The 20,784-nt window shown below is 44.5% G+C and overlaps 1 protein-coding gene across 2 annotated transcripts; it reads left to right on the plus strand.

Moving 5' to 3' along the window:
- LOC121609777 (period circadian protein homolog 2-like) lies at positions 1-19,036 on the plus strand. 2 transcript variants are annotated; one of them, XM_041941521.1, is made up of 22 exons: positions 1-140; positions 3,864-4,438; positions 6,467-6,559; positions 6,930-7,084; positions 7,378-7,499; positions 7,625-7,826; positions 8,816-8,867; positions 9,642-9,784; positions 10,015-10,093; positions 10,188-10,294; positions 10,469-10,622; positions 10,737-10,845; positions 11,203-11,482; positions 11,789-11,948; positions 12,342-12,478; positions 12,661-12,867; positions 12,976-13,221; positions 13,334-14,433; positions 14,547-14,769; positions 14,933-15,170; positions 15,782-15,932; positions 16,140-19,036. In XM_041941521.1, exons 2-22 carry the CDS (start codon positions 3,984-3,986, stop codon positions 16,293-16,295), a joined length of 4,569 nt encoding a protein of 1,522 aa, XP_041797455.1. In that variant the 5' UTR covers positions 1-140; positions 3,864-3,983; the 3' UTR covers positions 16,296-19,036. The 2 variants fall into 2 exon arrangements, with proteins under 2 accessions (XP_041797455.1, XP_041797456.1); XM_041941522.1 differs by having other exon boundaries at positions 11,792-11,948.
- Positions 19,037-20,784: the final 1,748 nt, after the last annotated feature.

The following is a 20,784-nucleotide window of genomic DNA, read 5'->3' on the forward strand; positions in this document are numbered from 1 at the left end:
ACTACTGTGTCAACCCGTCTGAGTCGGTCTCCCATTGACGAATGCTGGATGTTTAAACTAAATGTGTTATTCACTGCTCGATTTTCTTTTATTCGACACCGAGGACGATCGGAGGAGCGATTTTTACTTTGGCAGCACAGGTTGGTTTCCTTAATTTGCACCTTTTCGTTGTAGTAAGAATGAATAATCGAGCTCAAAAAATAAGTTGCATAACAAAATTCGTTGTGCGCATGCGCGAAATTCTGATCGCTCTACTTATTGTACTTTTATAACATAAAAATGGGTGTTCAAGGTTTTCTGCTTCGTCGAAGAGAAAGAAAAATGTCGGTTTCAATGAAGTGGCCCCCTCAGCGGCCGAGCGGGTGCTGTTTTGTGGCGGGTTTTGAACGATATCGTTACTTTTACATAACTGTGTCAGTGTACCGTGCTGTGGATTGCAGGTCAACGTGTGTGTGGATTTTGAATAGCAGGTCAATGGGAGTTAGATGGGGGGAAGGGATGTTTGTTCCCCTTTTAAACAAGTTTTTATCCGAGTTTCTTTAATTTAACCTTTCTCTTGTGAACGCTCGTCTATGTATGGAATATGATAGACGTCGTGATATTTTCCTTGACGTTTAAATTGACCTTACAGTCAATTTTCAGTTTTGAGGACTCAGAAAACACTGGCAACACTACATTGCCTTATTTTCACATGTATTACCTGATACAGTGGTTTTATTTTAGTAAACTGGGTAGATTGATGTCAAATGTAACTGTCCGGAAGTGGTTTAAAAATACACGTATTAGAATTTCCAACCTATTTAGTTTACTTACTGGTTTACTAATATTCAAGGTCCTCTGAGAGGCCTACAGACATAAGACTGGCCCTGTACCTGTGAATATTAGGTCGGCATGTTAATCACATTACAATTACACAATATGATCTGGATATCAATGCTAGACCTCAGATGACCACAGGTAGATCTGTAGCTGATTTTGACTGCTATTTATGGCAAATTTGTGGCCTCCTTATGACCCCCCAGAAGGCAGCTGGGAGTTTTCCCCTAACACAAATGGTGGCTTGGTCACATTGTTTCAGCTACAGAGAAAGTACTTTGTATCACAGCACTGTGTGATATAAAACTATAGGTGCCGTCTATCAGATATTGTTATTATTATTATTACAGTGTTACTGATGTGTCCTTGCTCTTGTCATGATTCATGGGGAATAAGATAAATATAATCATTGGGAACATGTAGCACAGTGGCAGAGATTGTGATGTAACTCATTGAGATTATGCCATTTTAATGAAATACTGGAGGAGGTCTGAACATGGACGTACTAATTACAAACTTTATTAACTAATACCTTTACAGGTATCCTGTCTTCTATCTGATCTTGTTCAAGTAACACTGCCGGCCCAGTGTTTTGCCCTGTGATTAGCTGGGTTATGGAAATGATTAGCAACAGTTTACATCTTCAATCTTACATTCTTAAGCTATGCTCATGGAAATTCTGTCTCAGATTTCATTCAAGGGTTCACTTCAAAAGTCCTGTGGTTGGAAACAAGTGTAAGCATGTGGTTTTATGAAACAAGGCTACCACTGCTTTGTGCTGCACTAAAGCCAAATCCATGTGACTGGAGCAGCGTTGTATAATGCCTGAGATCTGTGCTAGTGTGTTGGGTGGATCAGCGCTCTAGCTGAAACAGGGCTGAGCTGGAAGCAGAGGGAGTTCAGTTTCATTATGTCATTCTTCCGCTCTGTCCTGAGAGTGACATGTTTGTGTGCAAGGATCTCAAAGAGTTTTGAAGACCCGGAGAGGAATTTTGTGATTAAACACTTGTATAATCGCGCCTGCTCGTCTGTTAAGTGTTTCTCATGGAGGACGGGGTGTCCGGTAAGATCATATCCATGTTGCACGTCATTTCGAAGCACAGGAAATTGGTCAGCGTTGCTTATTGGGATATGTGCTTTGTTTTGTGTTACGGTTGCTGGCATACCAATATCATGGCTGCTTGCACAAGTTTTGGAGTTCAGTGTGTTAATTATTTTCATGATTTTAATGTGAAAAATGTTGACAAACCTCCTTATGATGCAGACCTTGATATATTTCGTGTTTGGCAAAGGTTTCATTGTGTTCACTTACTTTTTGCAGCATTTATTGTTGCTTTATTGTTGCTCTCCGTTGCTGCTGCATACAGTTAATACTGTTTCTAGCCAACGACTGAGTAATAGTAAATAACTTGCTGGCTTACACATCGTTAATGTGATGTAGCACCATGCCATAAACTTAAAGATGCTAATCCCGGTGTTTTTAGTCTTTTTTTCTCTTTGCAAAGGGAAATAATAAGCCCATGTTTCCAGTGACAGATTACAACCGGCAGTCAACCCAAACTTCCCCCTGATTGGCTGACACCATTCTAACCTGTTGACACTCCTTCCTCTCTCCTGATAGGTCATTTGCTGTAGCCAATAGGAAGTCCCCTCTGCAGCTTGGCCACCACCTCAGTTAAACTCCAAGCGGGTCATTTTCTAAGGTGGCAGAGGATATGTGGGTGGCTGGAAACTGCATGTTTTTTGTAAATGTTTAAAACACGAAAACCCTTCCCTAAAACTTTGAGAAGTTATGTAAAACTGCTTATGTAAAGAGTGAAGAATAGACAAGCTGCTGAATTAGCACTCTTACATAAATAGCTGCGACGAGATCTTGGATAGCAGGAAAACACTGAAATATTCTGGGTTTGGCTACAGTATCCGTTGCCAAAATCTCCTATTATGGGTTTAACTGACATAAATAGCTCTAGCTGCTGCTGTTGTGCAGTAGAGTGTAGGAGGAGGAGGAGGCTGCAGAGCTGATGAAAACTGTTGCTTTTGTATTTTTATCACATTTATTTTAGATAGCAAATAAGACTTTTATGCCCCCAAATGCTTCTAAACGGTCTTATTTTGTTTGGTTTTGCCACAAGCAAGTGAAATCCAGCCTGTGTTTACAATGTGGGTGCTTATGTTACTATTAAAGAGTTGGCTCAGGTTGTCTAAGGTGACTTGTGTAATTACTGAATATGATGTTGTGATACAGGGTAAATGTTACATGAGGGATGCTGTACATCTCTTCTATGTTGTTCGTCATTTCAGAGGCACTGCACTGTGTTACATAAGGCTGTGTATATTTGATTTATACCTCGGCGAACATGGACAATGCATCAGGGCATGTGTTTATCATCTGTGTGGGACCAGTATCCTTGGCATTGGTGATAATGCTATAATTTGCCATTTTCTCCCCAGAGATTGGTTGTCAGTTTTTCCTCCTACCTGTTTATTTGTTAATTTGTGAAGAGTCAGGTCGTTGGCTGTAGACAGAAGGAGGCAACGTGAATAGTACACATCATTTCAAAGCATTTTTTCTTTCCAGACGTGGCTTTTGGTTTGTGTTGTTTTTCAGAGCTGTGCTTTCATCTGTGCAGACTCACCTTTCATGTGAAAAAGCTCTTTTGAAAAACTGAACTGGATCAAGCTGGTCTGGGGCTTATGTCTACCTGGAAAGGCCAAACGGCGGCCTATTTACCATGCAGACCATTTGAAGGATGGCTGGCTGAAGCCTCGGTGTGTGTGTGTGTGAACATCAACAAGATCAGTTTGTCTGTATGGCTGTGCCCTTTTTTTTATCATTGACTTTTAAAAATGTTGAGATCCAAGGCTACACAGGCTGATCAGATCAAAGTGTGCTGCTGTACTTTTGATGGATGGTTGCTTCTAATCCCAATTGATTGCTTCTTATTTTAGGACTGTGGTTCTTCACTATTGATTTGCTATCTTTAGAAGTGCACTGTATTGTAAAGGGTTTATCTGAGTAATTTCATCTGTGTATTTCTGTCCTTTAGACTGCATCCCCACTCCTGAGTGAGGCATCAACCCAATTTACACCCCACTGCTATGCACTTCATGGCATTGCCATGTGGAAGGTAACCTAATCCCCCATCTTTAACCCTTTGGTCCATCAAATGTCTGAGGACAGCGATCCAAAGCGCTACCTGTTCTCAACCCTGGACGGGCGCGAACAGAACCGCGACAGGGTCTGCTTCCAGGTGGAGGAAGAGGGGCGCTCTCCCTGTAGCTCCATTAGCCAACTTCACTGCATGGCCAGCAGTTACAGCGAGGGTTGTGGCGGGCAGGATGGGGTCGAACTGGAAGCCGAGTTAGGATTGGCCTCCGAGGGCAGCGACAGCAGCCATGAGCACCCGGCATCGCCGGCCTCCCCGCACGACGACAGGAAGCGGCCACGCCCACCCTTACACGAGGATGTGGAGATGGGTGGCAGCGGCTCGAGTGGGAGTGGGACAGAATCCCATGGTAACGAGTCGCATGGCAATGAGTCCCATGGCAATGAATCTGTGGGCAGCTCAAATGGCAATGGCAAAGATTCTGCTCTGTTGGAGTCTTCAGGGAGCAACAAGAGGTGAGAGCACATCAAATGCACTGAATTGTGACAAATGAAATTTTTTCCCTCCATCATGGGGGAGCGGACCATCTAGGTCACGGAAGTACGGTTCATAAAATGTAATAGAATTGCCATTTTCTCCTGTATGAGTAATTGTTGGTCTGAGTCATTGTTGGAGTCCAGCAACTTTCTTAGACTGAGGACACAAGAGGGTATTTTATTCCTAATCATGAGACAGACAACAAAGAGACAATGACGTTAGCACAGTTTCATTTAGAAATGACTTGAAAAGAAAACCATCTCTGCACGAAAGAAGAACATGAGGCAGACTCATCAGTTCAGCTGGTTCATTGTCTACAAAGAGTCAGTTTTGTAGGTATCATTAGATTAATCATATGGTGTCACACTCAAATAACACTATGCTGGCCTCTCAAAGATAATTATTAGAAGATAATCATTACATGACTTTGATAAGAATTGTGGGTTTCAGTTGTAATTCTAAATAGCTGGGGGCCTGAAGCTTGTTGATGAACCATGTGCATTCAAAGATGCTAGTCTTTCATCAACACGCCCCCCTACATCTGTCTATCATTTTCATCTCTTGCCTGAAGAAAACGGCGCAGCTACTGGAGGTCGGCTGTTACATAACCAAGCTCTCCACCTCCATTTACATCCGTGAGGTGGAGAAAATACTGCGAACGCTTTTCAACACGCAGTCCCCACAATGCCACAACTTCAGGCTCCAAAATGAGTACATATTCAACAGCTCAACACAAAGCCAAATGTAAATTGAAGGGCTTTATCTTCGTATGGGATTGTATGAGATTGTAGGTATACCCTGCTGTGCAACGGCGAGCAAATGTATTACTTTCTCAGTGACTTAGGCCTACCTTTTTAGTAGACATGAGCATCATGTGAATCATCAGGAGCAGCAGGTCTGCTTGTAGCATTTTGATATAACAGACTGCCACGGCTACAAAAAAAAAAAGAAAACATCAATCATATCAACCACTTCCTCAATAGACAACAGAGGCAGTTGTTGTTGCTGCACATCACATTTGTTAATTAACCCCCGACACCCGATCCAACCCAAGGAGAGGCAGAAGCAGTGACACCTCTGACAATAATCTCGCACTCCCCCTGTGTCGACCACATCAGAGCGCCCTCTCTAGCTCCCCACAGGGAGTACTGGCCATTAAAACATTATTAAATTAATGCTCGGCCAGACTGCCATATTTTAGAACAAACTTTAGTGGTCAGGTCTATTTTTCTAATTAAGAGCTACCCTTATAATTAATATTTGAACATTGCATCACATGATCTGTGTAAAATAAAATCTAACACTGACATTTAGTCAGGTGATGGCTCAACTCAAACAATCATAGTGTTTCCTCGATTCTTCCTTCCTTGCATCTTGCATCTCTCGAGGCTGAAGTGTTCAGTGGTGGACTTTGCGGAGGCAGTTAATGAACTTGTCCTGAACCCAACATCTCCACAACATTGTGTTCTGCTAAGCTCTCTGATTTGTCTGACACACAGCTGTTCTCTGGGCTTGTTTGATGCTTAGTGGATAAAAAGTGACAAGTAACCTGAGCTTGCTTTGTATTCTTCTATTGCCAGTAGTTATTATGGTCACATTTGGAGCCCATTGTGGCACCTCACCGTAATTAGAGGTGCAATTCAATCTTAAGGTTGCTTTAACCTTTTAACGACAGGCAACTTTTGTACGCTAGTTTAAAAGCAGCAACAGCAACAGAGATTTTTATATTTATAGATGATCCTCCTTCGTGGTGCACCACCAGGTCCTTGTCTTGAACTGTGCCATTGTTCGTCCCTCATTAGCTCTTGTCCATATTTGCACAGACTTATTTGCACAGGAGATACTGATGGCATGTTTGCGGTACACCCTATCACACCACACAAGTCCTTGACTCACTTAATGTGTTTAATCTGACCTGTTGTTTTGGTGCACTAACTCTCATAACACTCAGATTTGTGGCCTTTCTGCATCCCTCCAATGGCGTGACATGTTGTTTATTGTTACAGCTCAAACTCTCACAGTCCCTCGCCGCCAAGCAGCTCCAACGCCTTCAGTCTGGTGAGCTCCGAGCAGGACAACCCTTCAACCAGCGGCTGCAGGTCCGTGCACGTCTTACCTTTCACAACTCGGTTTGAATTGCCATGCAACGCTTATCATTTGATGCACTTCAAAAGTTTGACAGAAAACAATCAAAGGCAGTGGAAGATTACTTATTATTCCTCCTTTAATGTAAAGTGTGTTTGCAGTGAGAGTTTTTATTTGCATGCCACAGTAAAATGTTTTCAAAGTCAGACCCACACTGCCAGTCAGTCCCCTCTTACCGCATCCATTGGCCGTTACATTCTGAAAGCTCCCCCCTCCCATTCTGCTCTACATGCTAGAAAGCTGTGTGTCTCAAATGTGACAGCACGGGTGAGACCTTGTCATTTTTTTTGATGCACGTGTATCTGTGTCATGCACGCCCTGCAGCAGCGAACAGTCCGCCAAAGCTAAGACACAGAAGGAGCTCTTCAAGACCCTTAAGGAGCTGAAGATGCACTTGCCGTCGGAAAAGAGGAGCAAGGGCAAGTCCAGCACCCTCAACACGCTCAAATATGCGCTGCGATGTGTCAAGCAGGTGAAAGGTAAGACGCGCTTCCGTTGGTGCTTTTGTGTTCATGCATGAATTCATATTGTTTTATTGTACAACAGCAAAGTTGACGACTGTTGCATTGGTGAATAAACCGAATTTGGACCGATCTGGGACATAGACTCATTGGGTATTCTACGATTTTGGGTGTGAACATTGCATGAAAAGCAGTCGCTAAAAAAAAGAAACATCTCATGGATATGAGATAAATCATGATGCTTAGAAAAGTATCTCCTCTACTGACCTTGTATTGTATGTAAAGTGTGTTCATCCGCCTTCGCTTTGCAGCTAATGAGGAATACTACCAGATGATGATGATTAATGACAGTCAGCCACCAGGGTTCGACGTTTCCTCCTACACCATCGAGGAAATCAACAGCATCACCTCTGAATACACCCTCAAAAACACCGTAAGCACCTCTGATCTTCAACTCACAATAAAGAAGCAACATCCCAAAAAGAATATAGCACAACTGCAGTTACAGTTTTGAACATCTTGAAATGGAAAGACACCTAATTAACTGATTTGTTTCAGGATATATTTGCTGTAGCCGTCTCGCTCATCACAGGGAAGATTGTTTACATCTCGGACCAGGCGGCGTCTATCTTGAACTGCAAGTGGGAAGTGTTTAAGAATGCCAAGTTCGTGGAGTTCCTGACGCCTCAGGACGTCAGCGTGTTCTACAGCTTCACCACACCTTACCGCCTGCCCTCATGGAGCATGTGCACTGGAGCAGGTACCAGCCGTCTCTGAACTCACACCTTGGACATGGTTGCCATGGGCGGTAGATCTCCATCACCCGCAAAGGGCACGTTGAAACCCCACACGAAACACGACCCCAACCACCTGCACACACACATAAGCGCCTATTTCCTTCGCATGACCCACCCCCACACACACATGCTCATACACACATAGCACATATTTCATTGACATGCTCAATCACACAAATTAATGAATGCACGCCTACACACACACCTGCCACATATTTGCTGAAGACATAATGTAGGTGCAGTCAGAAGCAGAGACTGACTGGTTTATTAGGAACACCTGCAGAAATAGTAACGCAAACCACTAATGAAGAAATAAATCCTGCTTTTTTGAGGCTTCAAATCTTTAATTATTTTTGACACTGGGTGTTAGAGGTGTTGGCAGGTGTCCGTCGTCAATTTTTATTAGTGTTGGTGCTCTAATTGGATTACCTTATATTGATAGATGTTTGTAATACTCTCTCCTGTTCTCAAAAATCCACTGAAGACAACTTTCAGAGGTGTACAGCTGCGTAAATTATGTAATCGTTCGTTCAGTTGTCGAGCTGGTTGTGGCCTTCCACTCTTCCTATAATGCCACTTGATTGTCAATCCACTTTCAACGCTGAAGTTTATTCTTTAGTCTCACTTAAAAAGCTTGTGGTCATTTGTGGATTTCATAGCTGCTCTGCCTCTGCAGGCAGCATGGAGTAATTCAAGCTGTAAATCATTGCTTAGTAGCTGTATTTTTTGCACTGGACTTCCAGAGTGCTTTGACTGAATGAATCTTCAAACATCAGTTGCATAATTGTAGGAAACTCACACAGTGCCTTCCTTGCTCTGTACCTCTTTCGTTTTTGGAAAAGAGACAGACTTCTCAGGTGCTGTTAGTAGTACCTTGAATATATATTACATTCAATCAATCTGATGTATTTGGTGATCCATTCATCCCACCCTCTCCCTGTCTCTTATTCAGAGTCGTCTCCCACGGAGTGCATGCAGGAGAAGTCCTTCTTTTGCCGCATCAGGTGAGTGACAGTGGCCGGCAGCTTCTCTGACCCATAGTTTCCTGCTCAAACAAGCTCTGAGTCAACACAGACTTGGTAAGCCAGAGAGAGAGGCGACTGAGAGGAGGGAGGAAGTCAGCAGCTGTGAGCTTTTAAGCTGTTTCTCCATCTAGTGGCCAAATGGGGTGTTACAGCAATGGTTTAAGATGAAAGGTGAAAGTATGCTGTGATCATGTTGTAATAGGATAATATTCGTGTCCAAGATTGATATATAATAAAGGCAGCATGATAATTTCTTCCCCTTAAATAAGACATTTACAGCAGGAGGTTATCATTTATTGTAGAGTGTTTGTGTGCAAGATCTATTGTTAACTGCCAGAAAAATGGCATTTAATCTAAATGTATGTAAACAATGAAAAGCAGGAGGGTTTAAACCAGTTCCATTTTCATTAGCCTTAATTACATAATTACATATTAGATAATTATTACTTTAAAACATTTAAATCAGTTACAATTTTCAGGAGCTTATGTGTCAGACCAATTCACTCCAGTGTACTGTGACTCACTAGATATGAGTCAGAATTATGTTAGAAATCAAATCTATAAAAATCCTTATGAGCTTCCCCTATTCAATATGCTAAAGCTCAATCTGATTTGCCCTACTTTACATCTAAGGAAATTGTCAGTTCTTATGAAGAATCCTACAAATTCAGGCAAACTGTGAGGTGCATTTTGAAAGCCTCTTGAGATAATACTATGACTCTCTGAAACAGTATTTTAATGTGTGTGTTGCAGTGGTAATAAGGAGCGTGAAGGGGATCTGCAGTACTATCCTTTCCGTATGACTCCCTACCTGATGAAAGTCCAGGATGCTGAGATGGCTGAAGAACAGTTCTGCTGCCTCCTGCTGGCTGAGAGGGTGCACTCTGGATATGAAGGTGAGGCCTGTGACCACGCTCTCGTGCGTTCAGAGACATTGGTACTCTTCATGTTACTACATTGCTTTACTGAATCATATAACACACACACACACTTTGTGGCCATCTATAGATAGTACAAACATTAAATGTGATTGGCTATAAGCATAGTATGGTACATGTTAAATAAGCACCATTTCCTTATTTGTCTTACAGTCCAATTCACTTTTTTAATTCTTGTCTCTCCACAGCACCCAGAATCCCTCCTGACAAGCGTATCTTCACCACCACACACACACCTAACTGTATATTCCAGGATGTGGATGAGAGGTGAGTGGACTGCGCCTCCACCCCTGCAGGACTCAGCTTATTGAGTCAAAGTGTTTTTAATTATGTCTTAAACACATTGTTGTTTTTCCATCAGGGCTGTTCCTCTGTTGGGTTACCTCCCTCAGGACCTGATTGGGACCCCTGTGCTACTTAATCTGCACCCAAGTGACCGACCCCTGATGCTAGCTGTACATCGCAAGAGTAAGAAACCCTTTCTTTCATGCATTGCATTCAGTTTATGCTGGAGTCTAGATTTTAGGTTTTATTAATGTACAGAAGAAAAGAAAGAAAATAACTAAATTTGACTTGTGCACAAAACCATTTATGTTGCTCGGCTGTCTCTCTCACACACACTCTACCCTCTGTTGCCAACAGTTCTGCAGTGCGCAGGTCAGCCGTTCGATCACTCCTCGATCCGTTTCTGTGCAAGAAACGGCGAGTACGTCACCATCGACACCAGCTGGTCCAGCTTTGTCAACCCCTGGAGCCGCAAGGTCTCCTTTGTCATTGGCAGGCACAAAGTCCGCATGTGAGTATACCTAATGTATTGTTTTACTTCAAGTTTTCTTAACATCAGAAGCGATATGTTGGAATATATTTCACTTTGAACATGCTGGATGACAGTGGTGTGTGTGTCTTTCAGGGGTCCTGTGAATGAAGATGTTTTTGCAGCACCTGCTTTCCATGGAGGGAAGATCATGGACTCAGACATCCAGGAAATCAGTGAACAGATCCACAGGCTGCTACTCCAAGTATGCACACACACTTGACCCCCCCACCCCCCACACCCTCAACTTAAGATTTCCATGAAGCAGCTAGCAGATTCCACATAAATGTTTCCTGTAAGAACAGGAGGCGAGGGAGGGACTAGTCACAGATACTGATTGCCATTTACAGTAGCCACTAGTGTGCTGAACGTGTGTTTGCAAACTCTAAACCTCTACTATTAAGAATACCCCAAAAAACAATATTTTTGTCATTGGTGTATAAGTAACAATTAGCGCAAAACATATGTGATTTAAAAAAACTTTTGATTTCATGGGACTTTGAAATACACATTTTCATATTTCACATCTGTCAGTTTCTGTAACAGTCTTTTCTCTCTTCAGCCAATCCACAACATGGGCTCTAGCGGTTATGGTAGCCATGGCAGCAATGGTTCACATGAGCAGCTGGTGAGCATCAGCTCATCCAGTGAGAGCAATGGGAACGTCACTACAGGGAATGCAGCAGAAGAGACAGGCAAGGCCAAGCCTCCCAGGACCTTCCAGGAGATTTGTAAAGGGGTCCACATGCTGAAGAACCAGGACTCCCAGGTCTGCCTGCGCTCCCCCTCCTCTTCGCCCTCACCATCGCCATTCAAGCCTGAGCAGAAGAAGACCACTGACAGTGAGTTCAGTTTAATATCACCAAACACTCATCGTCAATCATGGGTGACAGGGGGTGAAACTTTAAACCTTGAGCTATACACAAACACAACGTAAACCAACAGATACTCATCTGTCAATGCAAATCAGTGCTACAGTGCTATAGCACTGAAGTGGAAGATCACACTGGTAGAAAGTAATGTCTCTAGGACTTGAACAAGCTATCTAAAAATGCCCCAAATGACTTTATCAACATCAATAGGTCTAAAAAGTTGTACACCAAAAACATTTAGAAAGATAGATCATTTTCTCATCCCTTCCTCTCCAGCAGCGGTGCCACCACAGAGGAGTCCAGCAGTGCGTCTGAAGGACTCAACGTCCCATCTGCAGGTCAGAGACAGTGCTGCAGCCAGCATGGAGGACTTCCCCTGCAAAGACCAAACTGTCCACTCTTACCAGCAGATCAGCTGCCTCGACAGCGTCATCAGGTAAGGCCCGGTGTTTGTGTTCATCAGTGATGACTTCCATACAAACTGAAACAACATTCTCATATGCGTCACTTATTGGAGCTGCTCTGTTTGGTTTAGGTGAGGGGTGGTGCTAGTTAGAGGACTCATCTGTTATGATTAATGCTACATATATTTGGACATGCCAATGAAAGAGTGGAAAGCAATATATAGGCAAGCAGAAAAGAGTATGAAGCAGCTACACTCTCTGTAGCAGGTGTGCAAATATGGCTGAAGTAATAGTTCCCACAGTGGAAACAGTAATGCCAATTCTCTACCAGCGGACGCATTTCGATCACTGCCAGTAGATACCATCATAAAAGGTAATTTCTGTGAAGTGTGCAGTATTTTATTAAATCAATTTCCTTTTCCCAGGTACCTGGAGAGTTGTAACATCCCCATCACAGTGAAGAGGAAGTACCAGTTCTCTTCCAACACCACCTCCTCCAACTCAGAAGATGACAAGAAGGGCTCAGAGGATGGCATCCAAGTGCCTCAAGATACAAACCCAGGCATGTACACATCATGTACACGTAGACATGTCAAACACCACCTGGATATTAGATTCACTCTCTTTGTGCTTATTCAAAATTTTACCAAGAGACCCCCTTTGTGAGGTTCATCGTCATTGTTGCCGCAGACTGTGATCACCTGTGGCTTGCAGCTAACAGAGGATTTCTCTCTCCCCGTCCAGACCCTTTGATGCTCGAAGCCCAGCCAGGCCTGTCAAACATGAAAGTACCAAAGAAGCCTCCCTCTGGAGCCGCTGCTGTGGTGGGAGGCCCCTTGGCACCCCTCACCCTGCCCAGTAAGGCTGAGAGCGTGGTGTCCATCACGTCACAGTGCAGCTACAGCAGCACCATCGTCCATGTGGGAGACAAGAAGCCCCAGCCAGAGTCTGGTGAGTGTTGGCCATTTTTAAAAAGAAGAGATGTTGAACAGTCAGGTGCAGAAAAAACCTTGAGTGTCTCTGTTTGACTTTCGATTATGGTCCCAATTCCTTCTACAGAGATTATTGAGGATGTGGCAGAGAGCCCCGCACCCCCGGCTCTTCCTGTCAGCGTGGTGTCTCCGCCCAGCCAGGAGAAGGAGGCCTACAAGCGTCTGGGATTGACCAAACAGGTGCTGGCTGCACACACCCAGAAAGAAGAGCAGGCCTTCCTCACCCGCTGCAGAGACATCCACAATGCCAAGACCTTCCAGAGGAACTGTTCCACATATCTGCACAAGCAGAGAGGGCCAGCCAACGCTGAAGGTACACAAGGTTTAACAGCAACCACTCTCTTTGTTGTTGAGCCAAGTTTTCTGTCCACAAATGTCTTTAAACCATAACTGAAAATCAACTACGTCTTTATGTGCCGTCTCAGAATCATCTGGTCTGCGAGGAGCAGCCAAACAGGGCACCACCAGGCCCGAGACCACCGCCAGGAAGGGCATCCGCAGCAGGAAGTCCAAGAAGCCACGGACGAAGCATCCTGACTCTTCAGACAGCGCTGTGTCAAACCGCAAACCCCGGCCCCCTCTCCAGGGTCTCAACCAAACGTCGTGGTCCCCATCAGAAGCATCTCAGTCAGCTTTTAATGTGTCCTACCCAGCCATGGTGCCTGCCTACCCGCTCTACCCCACAGCACCCGCGGCTCCGGCTCAGGCCCCCGTCCCTGACCCCTCCCTTTCCGCAGGCTTTGGAGATGGGCAGAGCACCCAAGCCCAGACTTCTGCCACACCATTTACCGCACCCATTGTTACACCTGTGGTGGCTCTGGTGCTGCCCAATTACCTCTTCTCCCAAGTAGGACAGTTAGGCCAGATAGGGCAGCTGGGGGCTGCTCCTAGACCGAGGTTTTTCCCTGAGCAGACCCAGACACAGCCTGCATACACTGCCCAGCAGCCCTTTCAGCCCCCACAGCCGGCGTTCACCATGCAAACACAACCCCCCTTCACCAGCCAACAGCCGTTCACCGTGCAGACTGCCTTTGCCACCCAGCAGCCATTCCAAACGGCTCAGACCACCTTCACTACCCAGCAGCCTTTCCAGGCCCCTCAGACTGCCTACACTACCCAGCAGCCTTTCCAGGCCCCTCAGACTGCCTACACTGCCCAGCAGCCCTTCGCTGCCCAGCCTTCTTTCCCAGTGCAGACTCAGTTTGTGGCCCAAGGCCCATATCCAGCTCAGCCCTTCTCTTACAGTCTAGCCTCCGAGCCCCCCAAAGCCCTGGCCCGAGAGGGGGCCGCATCACGCTCCTCTACCCCAGCCTCTGGAGCGAGGGAGCCCACCACATCACCACCGCTGTTTGAGTCACGGTGCAGCTCACCCCTGCAGCTCAACCTGCTGAGCATGGAGGAGGGACAGCGCTCAGTGGAACGGCAGGACAGCACAGCGCCCTCTGCTGGAGGCAACAACAGTACAACAGCTGGAGCAGTAGGAGAGAAGAACAGAGGCGCACATAAAAGTGAAAACCACCAACAGGTGAGAGACAATCAACTGGGTGATAGAGACAGACGGTATCTTTGATGAAACCTGTCTGTGACTCACTGAAGTGTGAGGGTTTATTTCTTATGTTTTGCTGCGTTGTGTCTCAGGTGGACTCTCCAGGAGATGGGGCTCACAGCGACGGTAACTCCTCGTCCTGTGACTTGCTGGACATCCTGCTGCAGGAGCAGGAGGACTCCCACTCTGGCACTGGATCAGCCACGTCTGGCTCCATGGGCTCAGGATTGGGCTCAGGATCGGGCTCTGGATCGGGGTCAGGATCGGGCTCAGGCTGTGGTCGATCAGCAAGTGGAGCTTCTGGTAGTAGAACAGGTCAGTAGGGAAACGTGCAGGCTTGACAAGAGCATTTGTACCCACTGGGCAAACTTTTATTTATGCTACTTCACAATATTGCTAGTTTCTGATTGGTTGGTATGAAACATTTCATTTTACACACATACTTTAAAGTTTCCTATCTCTCTAAAATTGCATATAGGGAGCAGCAACACCAGTAAATACTTTGGCAGTGTTGACTCCTTGGAACACGACCCCAAGGCCAAAGCCAAAGCCAAGATGAGAGACGCAGGAGGCTCTGAAGGCAGCCAGTTGCAAGCCAAAATCTCAGCCCAAGGGGAGGGAGAGCATTTCATCAAGTATGTTCTCCAGGAGCCCCTCTGGCTGCTGATGGCCAACGCTGACGACAAGGTCATGATGACATACCAAATGCCATCCAGGTAAGACACTGACTGGAATTAGGTTTTATTATCACCGTGCTGGTGACAGCTAAAGGCGTTACGTTTCCGAGTTGTCGTTACATCTCTCTGCCCCATTCACGTGAACACAATATCTTAGAGACAACTTGAGGGAATTTCTTCAAATTTGGTAAAAATGTTCCCTTTGACTCACTGATGAATTGGCCAGAGCTTGATGGTCAAAGGTCAAACAAAAAGACCAAACAAAACATGTTTTTGACCATAACTCAATAATTTATACTCTAATTATGACAACATTTCACAAAAAAATGTCTCATAGGATAAAATAGTGAAGTTGAATATTCTATCTAAATAGTCAAAGGTCAACTTGACTGTGACACCATAATGCTCTGCAAAACCACTTTTCTGGTCATTCAACACCATAACTCAGGAACAGAAGGGCCGATAGTTACTATACAAGACTCTAAACTTGGGTCTCCACCTTAAAGCTGAGGTGACTGTTTAGATCTTCTGTGCTGCTGGGTTGAAGATGTGTGTGACACATCCTTCTTTTATGTTAGTGTGCAGATTTGTATGTATGATATGTATCAGCCAGTTTGTAAGCTGTGACGTGTGTGTTTCCTGACCCTCAGGGACATTCAGAAGGTTCTGCGAGACGACAAGGAGAGGCTGAAACAGATGCAGAAGAGCCAGCCTCACTTCTCCTCAGACCAGCGACGAGAGCTAGTGGAGGAACACCCGTGGATGAGGAGGGGAGGTCTACCTGCTGCCATCAATGTGAAGGTCAGGACCACACAAGTCTCGGCTCCCAGCCATGAGACAGTCCAGAAAATTGTCAGTTTTACACATTTGCTTTCGTATTAGTATTAGAGGTGCTGCTAGACAGCTGCTATCCAGTCCAGTCCTGTATCTGTTAGCTTAGCTTACTAGCTTACTTAGAAAATAGTCAAATGTAATTTTATTTAATATCAGCTTTGTGTGTGTGTTTAGGAGTGTGTGTACTGCGAGAATTCAGCGGCAGCTCCCATCGAGGAGGACCTGCCAGACATGGACATGAGCGAGCTGGGTGAGGACCTGAGCCAAGAGAGCCGGAACACCCAGAGCCAATCAGAGGAATCTCAGCCTCAGCCAGACACTGGCTCCTGAACAGACAAACTGCCAGCAGGGGGACACATTCGACCAGCCATGGACCCTGATGATGCACCCACACACACACACTCACACACACACACGACATGGATGTGGGACAAACACACACAACATGAACTCAAGCAAAACTCTGTGTTGCCATTGTGGTGAATATGAGAATGTGTGCTGCTCATGCGTTCGTGTGTGTGTTCATGTGTGCTGTGCAGAGGACTGCTGCTGAAGTTCTTACGGTGCCCACACAGGGGGCGCTAATGTTTTATGAGGGTCTTTGTGTGCATGACCCTCATACAGCACTTTTGCCAGCTCACAGAGGTTCTCATTGACATGAACTGGACCCAGCCTGTGTGTTGGGTGACCTTCGGCCTCCCACATATATATATATATTTTTTTTATTTAATTGTTTCCCATCTGCTTTGTCAATAGGCAGAGCTTTACGGCAACATGAACAGTTATACTAAAAAAAGACAAATTTAATAGTTAATGGACATCTTATGAATATATTTGATTTAAAAAATCTATATATACTGACAAAATAATTGTCATGAAACAGTTTAAAGATGTTATTAACAAAGAGCCCAGCATTGCTGTTTAAGAGCTCGAAATGTTTGCATTTTCTTTTTTTGCCACATGGTCCCATTCAAGTCTTTCAAACCACAGGATTTCCCTTGTTTCCCCGTTAGAAACTATGTAGAATTTTGTGGTGCTTATTGGATGATGAAGTCCCAGTCAAAGGGCAGGGACTCCTGCTTTTGTGTCATGGGTGAGTTTTTACTCACTGGTCTTCTAGGTCCTGAGTATTTGCAGTATCCAGGCACACAGCAGTGATAGAACCTGACTCGATAGCCAACAGAAGGCCGAGCATAACTTTACAGAACAGTGACAATCTGATACATGGTGCAAGATATTCCCTTAATCAAGTATCTTATTTATTTATTCCCAGATAATATATCTAGAGTAGGATTTTTAAGCCAAAGCCAAATATGTTCAGCTAAAAGACACACACAACACTTGCATATGAACATTTTACAGGCGCTGACCATTACCTCCGCAGTATATTCAAAGTCAGTTTACTCTGAGAACTAAAAGCTGGAGCCAGTTCGTCCATTTCACAGATTAACCCGAAAGAGTTGTAAGCTTACCTTCAAACAGTGCTCTGACGAAAAGGGAACCAGCGCAGACAAGGAAGATGCTGAAATATTTTTTCTTATAGAAAACAGTCAACATCAGAAAATCCATGCATGAAAAGAAGAGTCTGAAAGAACATACAGACCAGCCGTATCCGTGGGATGAGCAGTTCCCCCTCACCTCCAATTTCTACCTTTATATGACGCACTGTTTTTAAGGAATTTATACATTATGAAAGCTGATTTGTCTCTACTTGCGCTTGCTTTTCAGAGACATTTCCTTTGCTCATTTTCTCACATCTATTTTTATGGATTACAAAGTACAAATACATACATCACCAAGAAAGTTTTTTTTTTTACTATACTGGCATGTTTCATGACCCACCAGAAAGTCTGAGCAGGTGTGTGTGCAGCAGTTCAGATCCCTCAGTAATTTAAAAGCTTTGGTCGAAGCGTCGTGTGATACCGTGTTCAAACCAGAGGTCGATACTAAGCATCAGCACTGAAATATACTGTGGATTATGTTGGGTAAACAGCATTACAGTTGTAGCAAATACGGGGACCATGTTGCCTGAGTGACCTTCCGTGGAAAAGTTGCGTAGGAAATGGTGACGTGCATGCTGAGCAGCCATGCAAGCCCCTCATCATCTAACATGAAGTGTTAAGGAAGCTGTGATCCAGCCATGAAGTCGAGGTAATCGGTAGGAGAACTGGGAACAACTCTGGTGCTACAGCAGAGAAACTGTCGGGCTTGTGAATGTAACACAGACTGGACCAAGAGCATCTCACTGGCTTTGTTTCCATGATTTTCATGCTGCCTGTTTGTTTTTTTCGTTTGGTTTCTTTTTTTTAAATTTCTCGTTAACTCGTCAGAACTTTTCTATTTTTCTATTTTTTTTCTCTTATGTATCTTATTTGTTTGACGAAAGTACGAGCTTTTGGTGTCGTTGGGGACGGATCCTACCTCTAATAAATCCCAGGTCACGTTACTGTGAGCGGAACATAGAATGTCTACACGTGTGGGCTAAGCACAATGGACGGAATGGTCAGATACTTCAGTGATTCCGGTAAGCAACTAGCAGAGGTTTGTGGATTCCTCCTGTGTGTTATCTGTCTCTGAATGAATGAATGCACAGGGAGGACAGGCGCCTGTCACCACCTTTAGCAACTACAGTCAATCTTTGTCTTTTGTTTCTTCTCTGTGCAGAATATCTCCAGGGGCGTTCCCAGCACTCACCTGTGTGTAAACCACTCAGAATGCAAGAATGTTGTTTATTCATTTGGAAACCGAAATGTGAAAACAAGCTGCTCTGAATGCTGCTGAGTAAGCCAGAGAAAGATGCTGCACTCGTGTCAAAGCCTTACCTTTCCTGTCAAGCGAAACCATTTCTGAGTGAGTTACACACCGGTGGGCTGTTGGCAGCACCCTGATCTGTAAATGCGTACACGGTACTGGCATATGATGCTGTGCACGGTCATGTAAATTTGTTTCATTGCCACTGTTTGAGTCTGTAGTATGTTAAACTAGCACGGCTCAGTGTATTTTTGTAGGTAAGAAGATGTGTTTGAGACATTTGAGACAAGCAATGTTGTAATAAAACTACAGAAATCTAACCTGTGGCTCTGGACTTTTTTTCCTGCTCACTGCTCAGAGTTTTAGGGCTGTTCACTGCTGGCTGGAAGAAGAACGAAAGCATGGGGAAATAAGTGAAACAATAATAATAACAGGTCCCTTTGCATTTTAATGCTTGTGTTTACACTAATCTATTGTACCTCTCACAGCACATAATCGAAGACCAACAGCAAATTCCCACATTTGAGAACCTTACGTACTTTTCTAATAATTTAGTCTGGGTTTGAGTTTTTTCAGAGATATTGTCAGAGTGAAGCTTTAGGGCATTCAATTCAGTTCGCAACTGGACCTCGTCAGTTTGTCTTAGAAACTAAAACTTCTAAGACAAACTGACGAGGTCCAGTTGCGAACGATTGAATGCCCTAAAGCTTACAATGACCTGGATGAATGAGAATATTCACAGGCATGTCAGAGTGAAGTACATGAATATTTTGACCTAACACAACACCAAGTCCACACTGCACAATCAAAATGTTTATTTCTCTCCACATTGTAAAATCAGTCAGTACATTCATGCATTTCCAAAGGCTGAAAATCAGAACAGAACAGGTTCTAAATACAGTAGAATAAAGTCCACAAACACAGCAAAAACATTTGTGGAGACAAAATGAAAACCCTCAGCATCATCTCTTGGCCCAGCTCGGTCTGACCAAAGCACTTCGTACACATCACAGGCTGCATCCTCTCTGACAGCGAGGGAAGAGTCCTCCTGGATGGTGAATCCAGCCTTGCACAGACCCGCATCACTTTGGTCACAGGCCTCCTCCATGGCTTGAATGAGGGGTGTCCTGACATAGGGCTGGAGATCATAAACCTGCTAAAAAAACACTCCTCAGTGGGGTTAAGGAAGGAGGGTATGGTGGGAGGTGTTGAAGTGAAAATTGTGGAATGCCGATGAAACCAGTTGACCAGAGCAGATCAGTGGAAAGATATATTGTCCCAGGTGAGAGTGTATCGTTGTGTAGTCTATCTAAAAATGTGAGTAGGTGGGCTGTGTTGTTAGGACCTAAGTTGGCATGGCGGACCCCATTCTGCGTGATTGCACATTGTGATGTTACCATCACGCTGACCCAGGACATTCAAAAAGCTCTGTGGCCAATGAGGTTTCTCCCTCTTACTGCAAGGTTGCGTCCATTTTTGTTGAAGACAGGTGTACTCACCTGTTACCTTTGTATCGTGCTTATGGTGGTTGGTGTGTTTAAAATTAAGCACCTGAGCATCCATACACCTGACCGCTGTGTTTGATCAGCTGGTTCATAGCTGTGGTATTTTGAAAGGCGGTGCCTTGAAATGGCGAGGAAGTGCCTTCAGTTAGATTTCAGTGTCTAATGCAGAGAAGTGTGTGTCGTGTTTTGCTTTGCTTTGTTTTGTTTGTGATGCTGAGAATGAGCCTATAGTTGTGCAGTAATCAACACCTGCACCCGACCCCACCTGCAAATCACCAACTTGATGTATCACAGCAGCACAAAAATCAGCACGACTGTCAGGACGGCGCTGCAATCTGCTTCCTGCTCTCCAACAGGCTGATCCTGGTACTGGAGCAGATCCTGTCAGAGTGCTGCTGTTTCTTCCCCACACACACTGATGGGAAGGTTTACGTGTGACATCAAATTGTTACAGATTTGCTCTTCATTGCTGAACAACAGCAAAACAAGTAATCCTTCAGAGACATTAAGTCTGTATCTCGTCTCCTCTCATTCTCTCCCTCTTTTCCCTTCATATCGCCACA

This window comes from Chelmon rostratus, chromosome 7 (assembly GCF_017976325.1).
Source record: "Chelmon rostratus isolate fCheRos1 chromosome 7, fCheRos1.pri, whole genome shotgun sequence".
Lineage (NCBI taxonomy): Eukaryota > Metazoa > Chordata > Actinopteri > Chaetodontiformes > Chaetodontidae > Chelmon > Chelmon rostratus.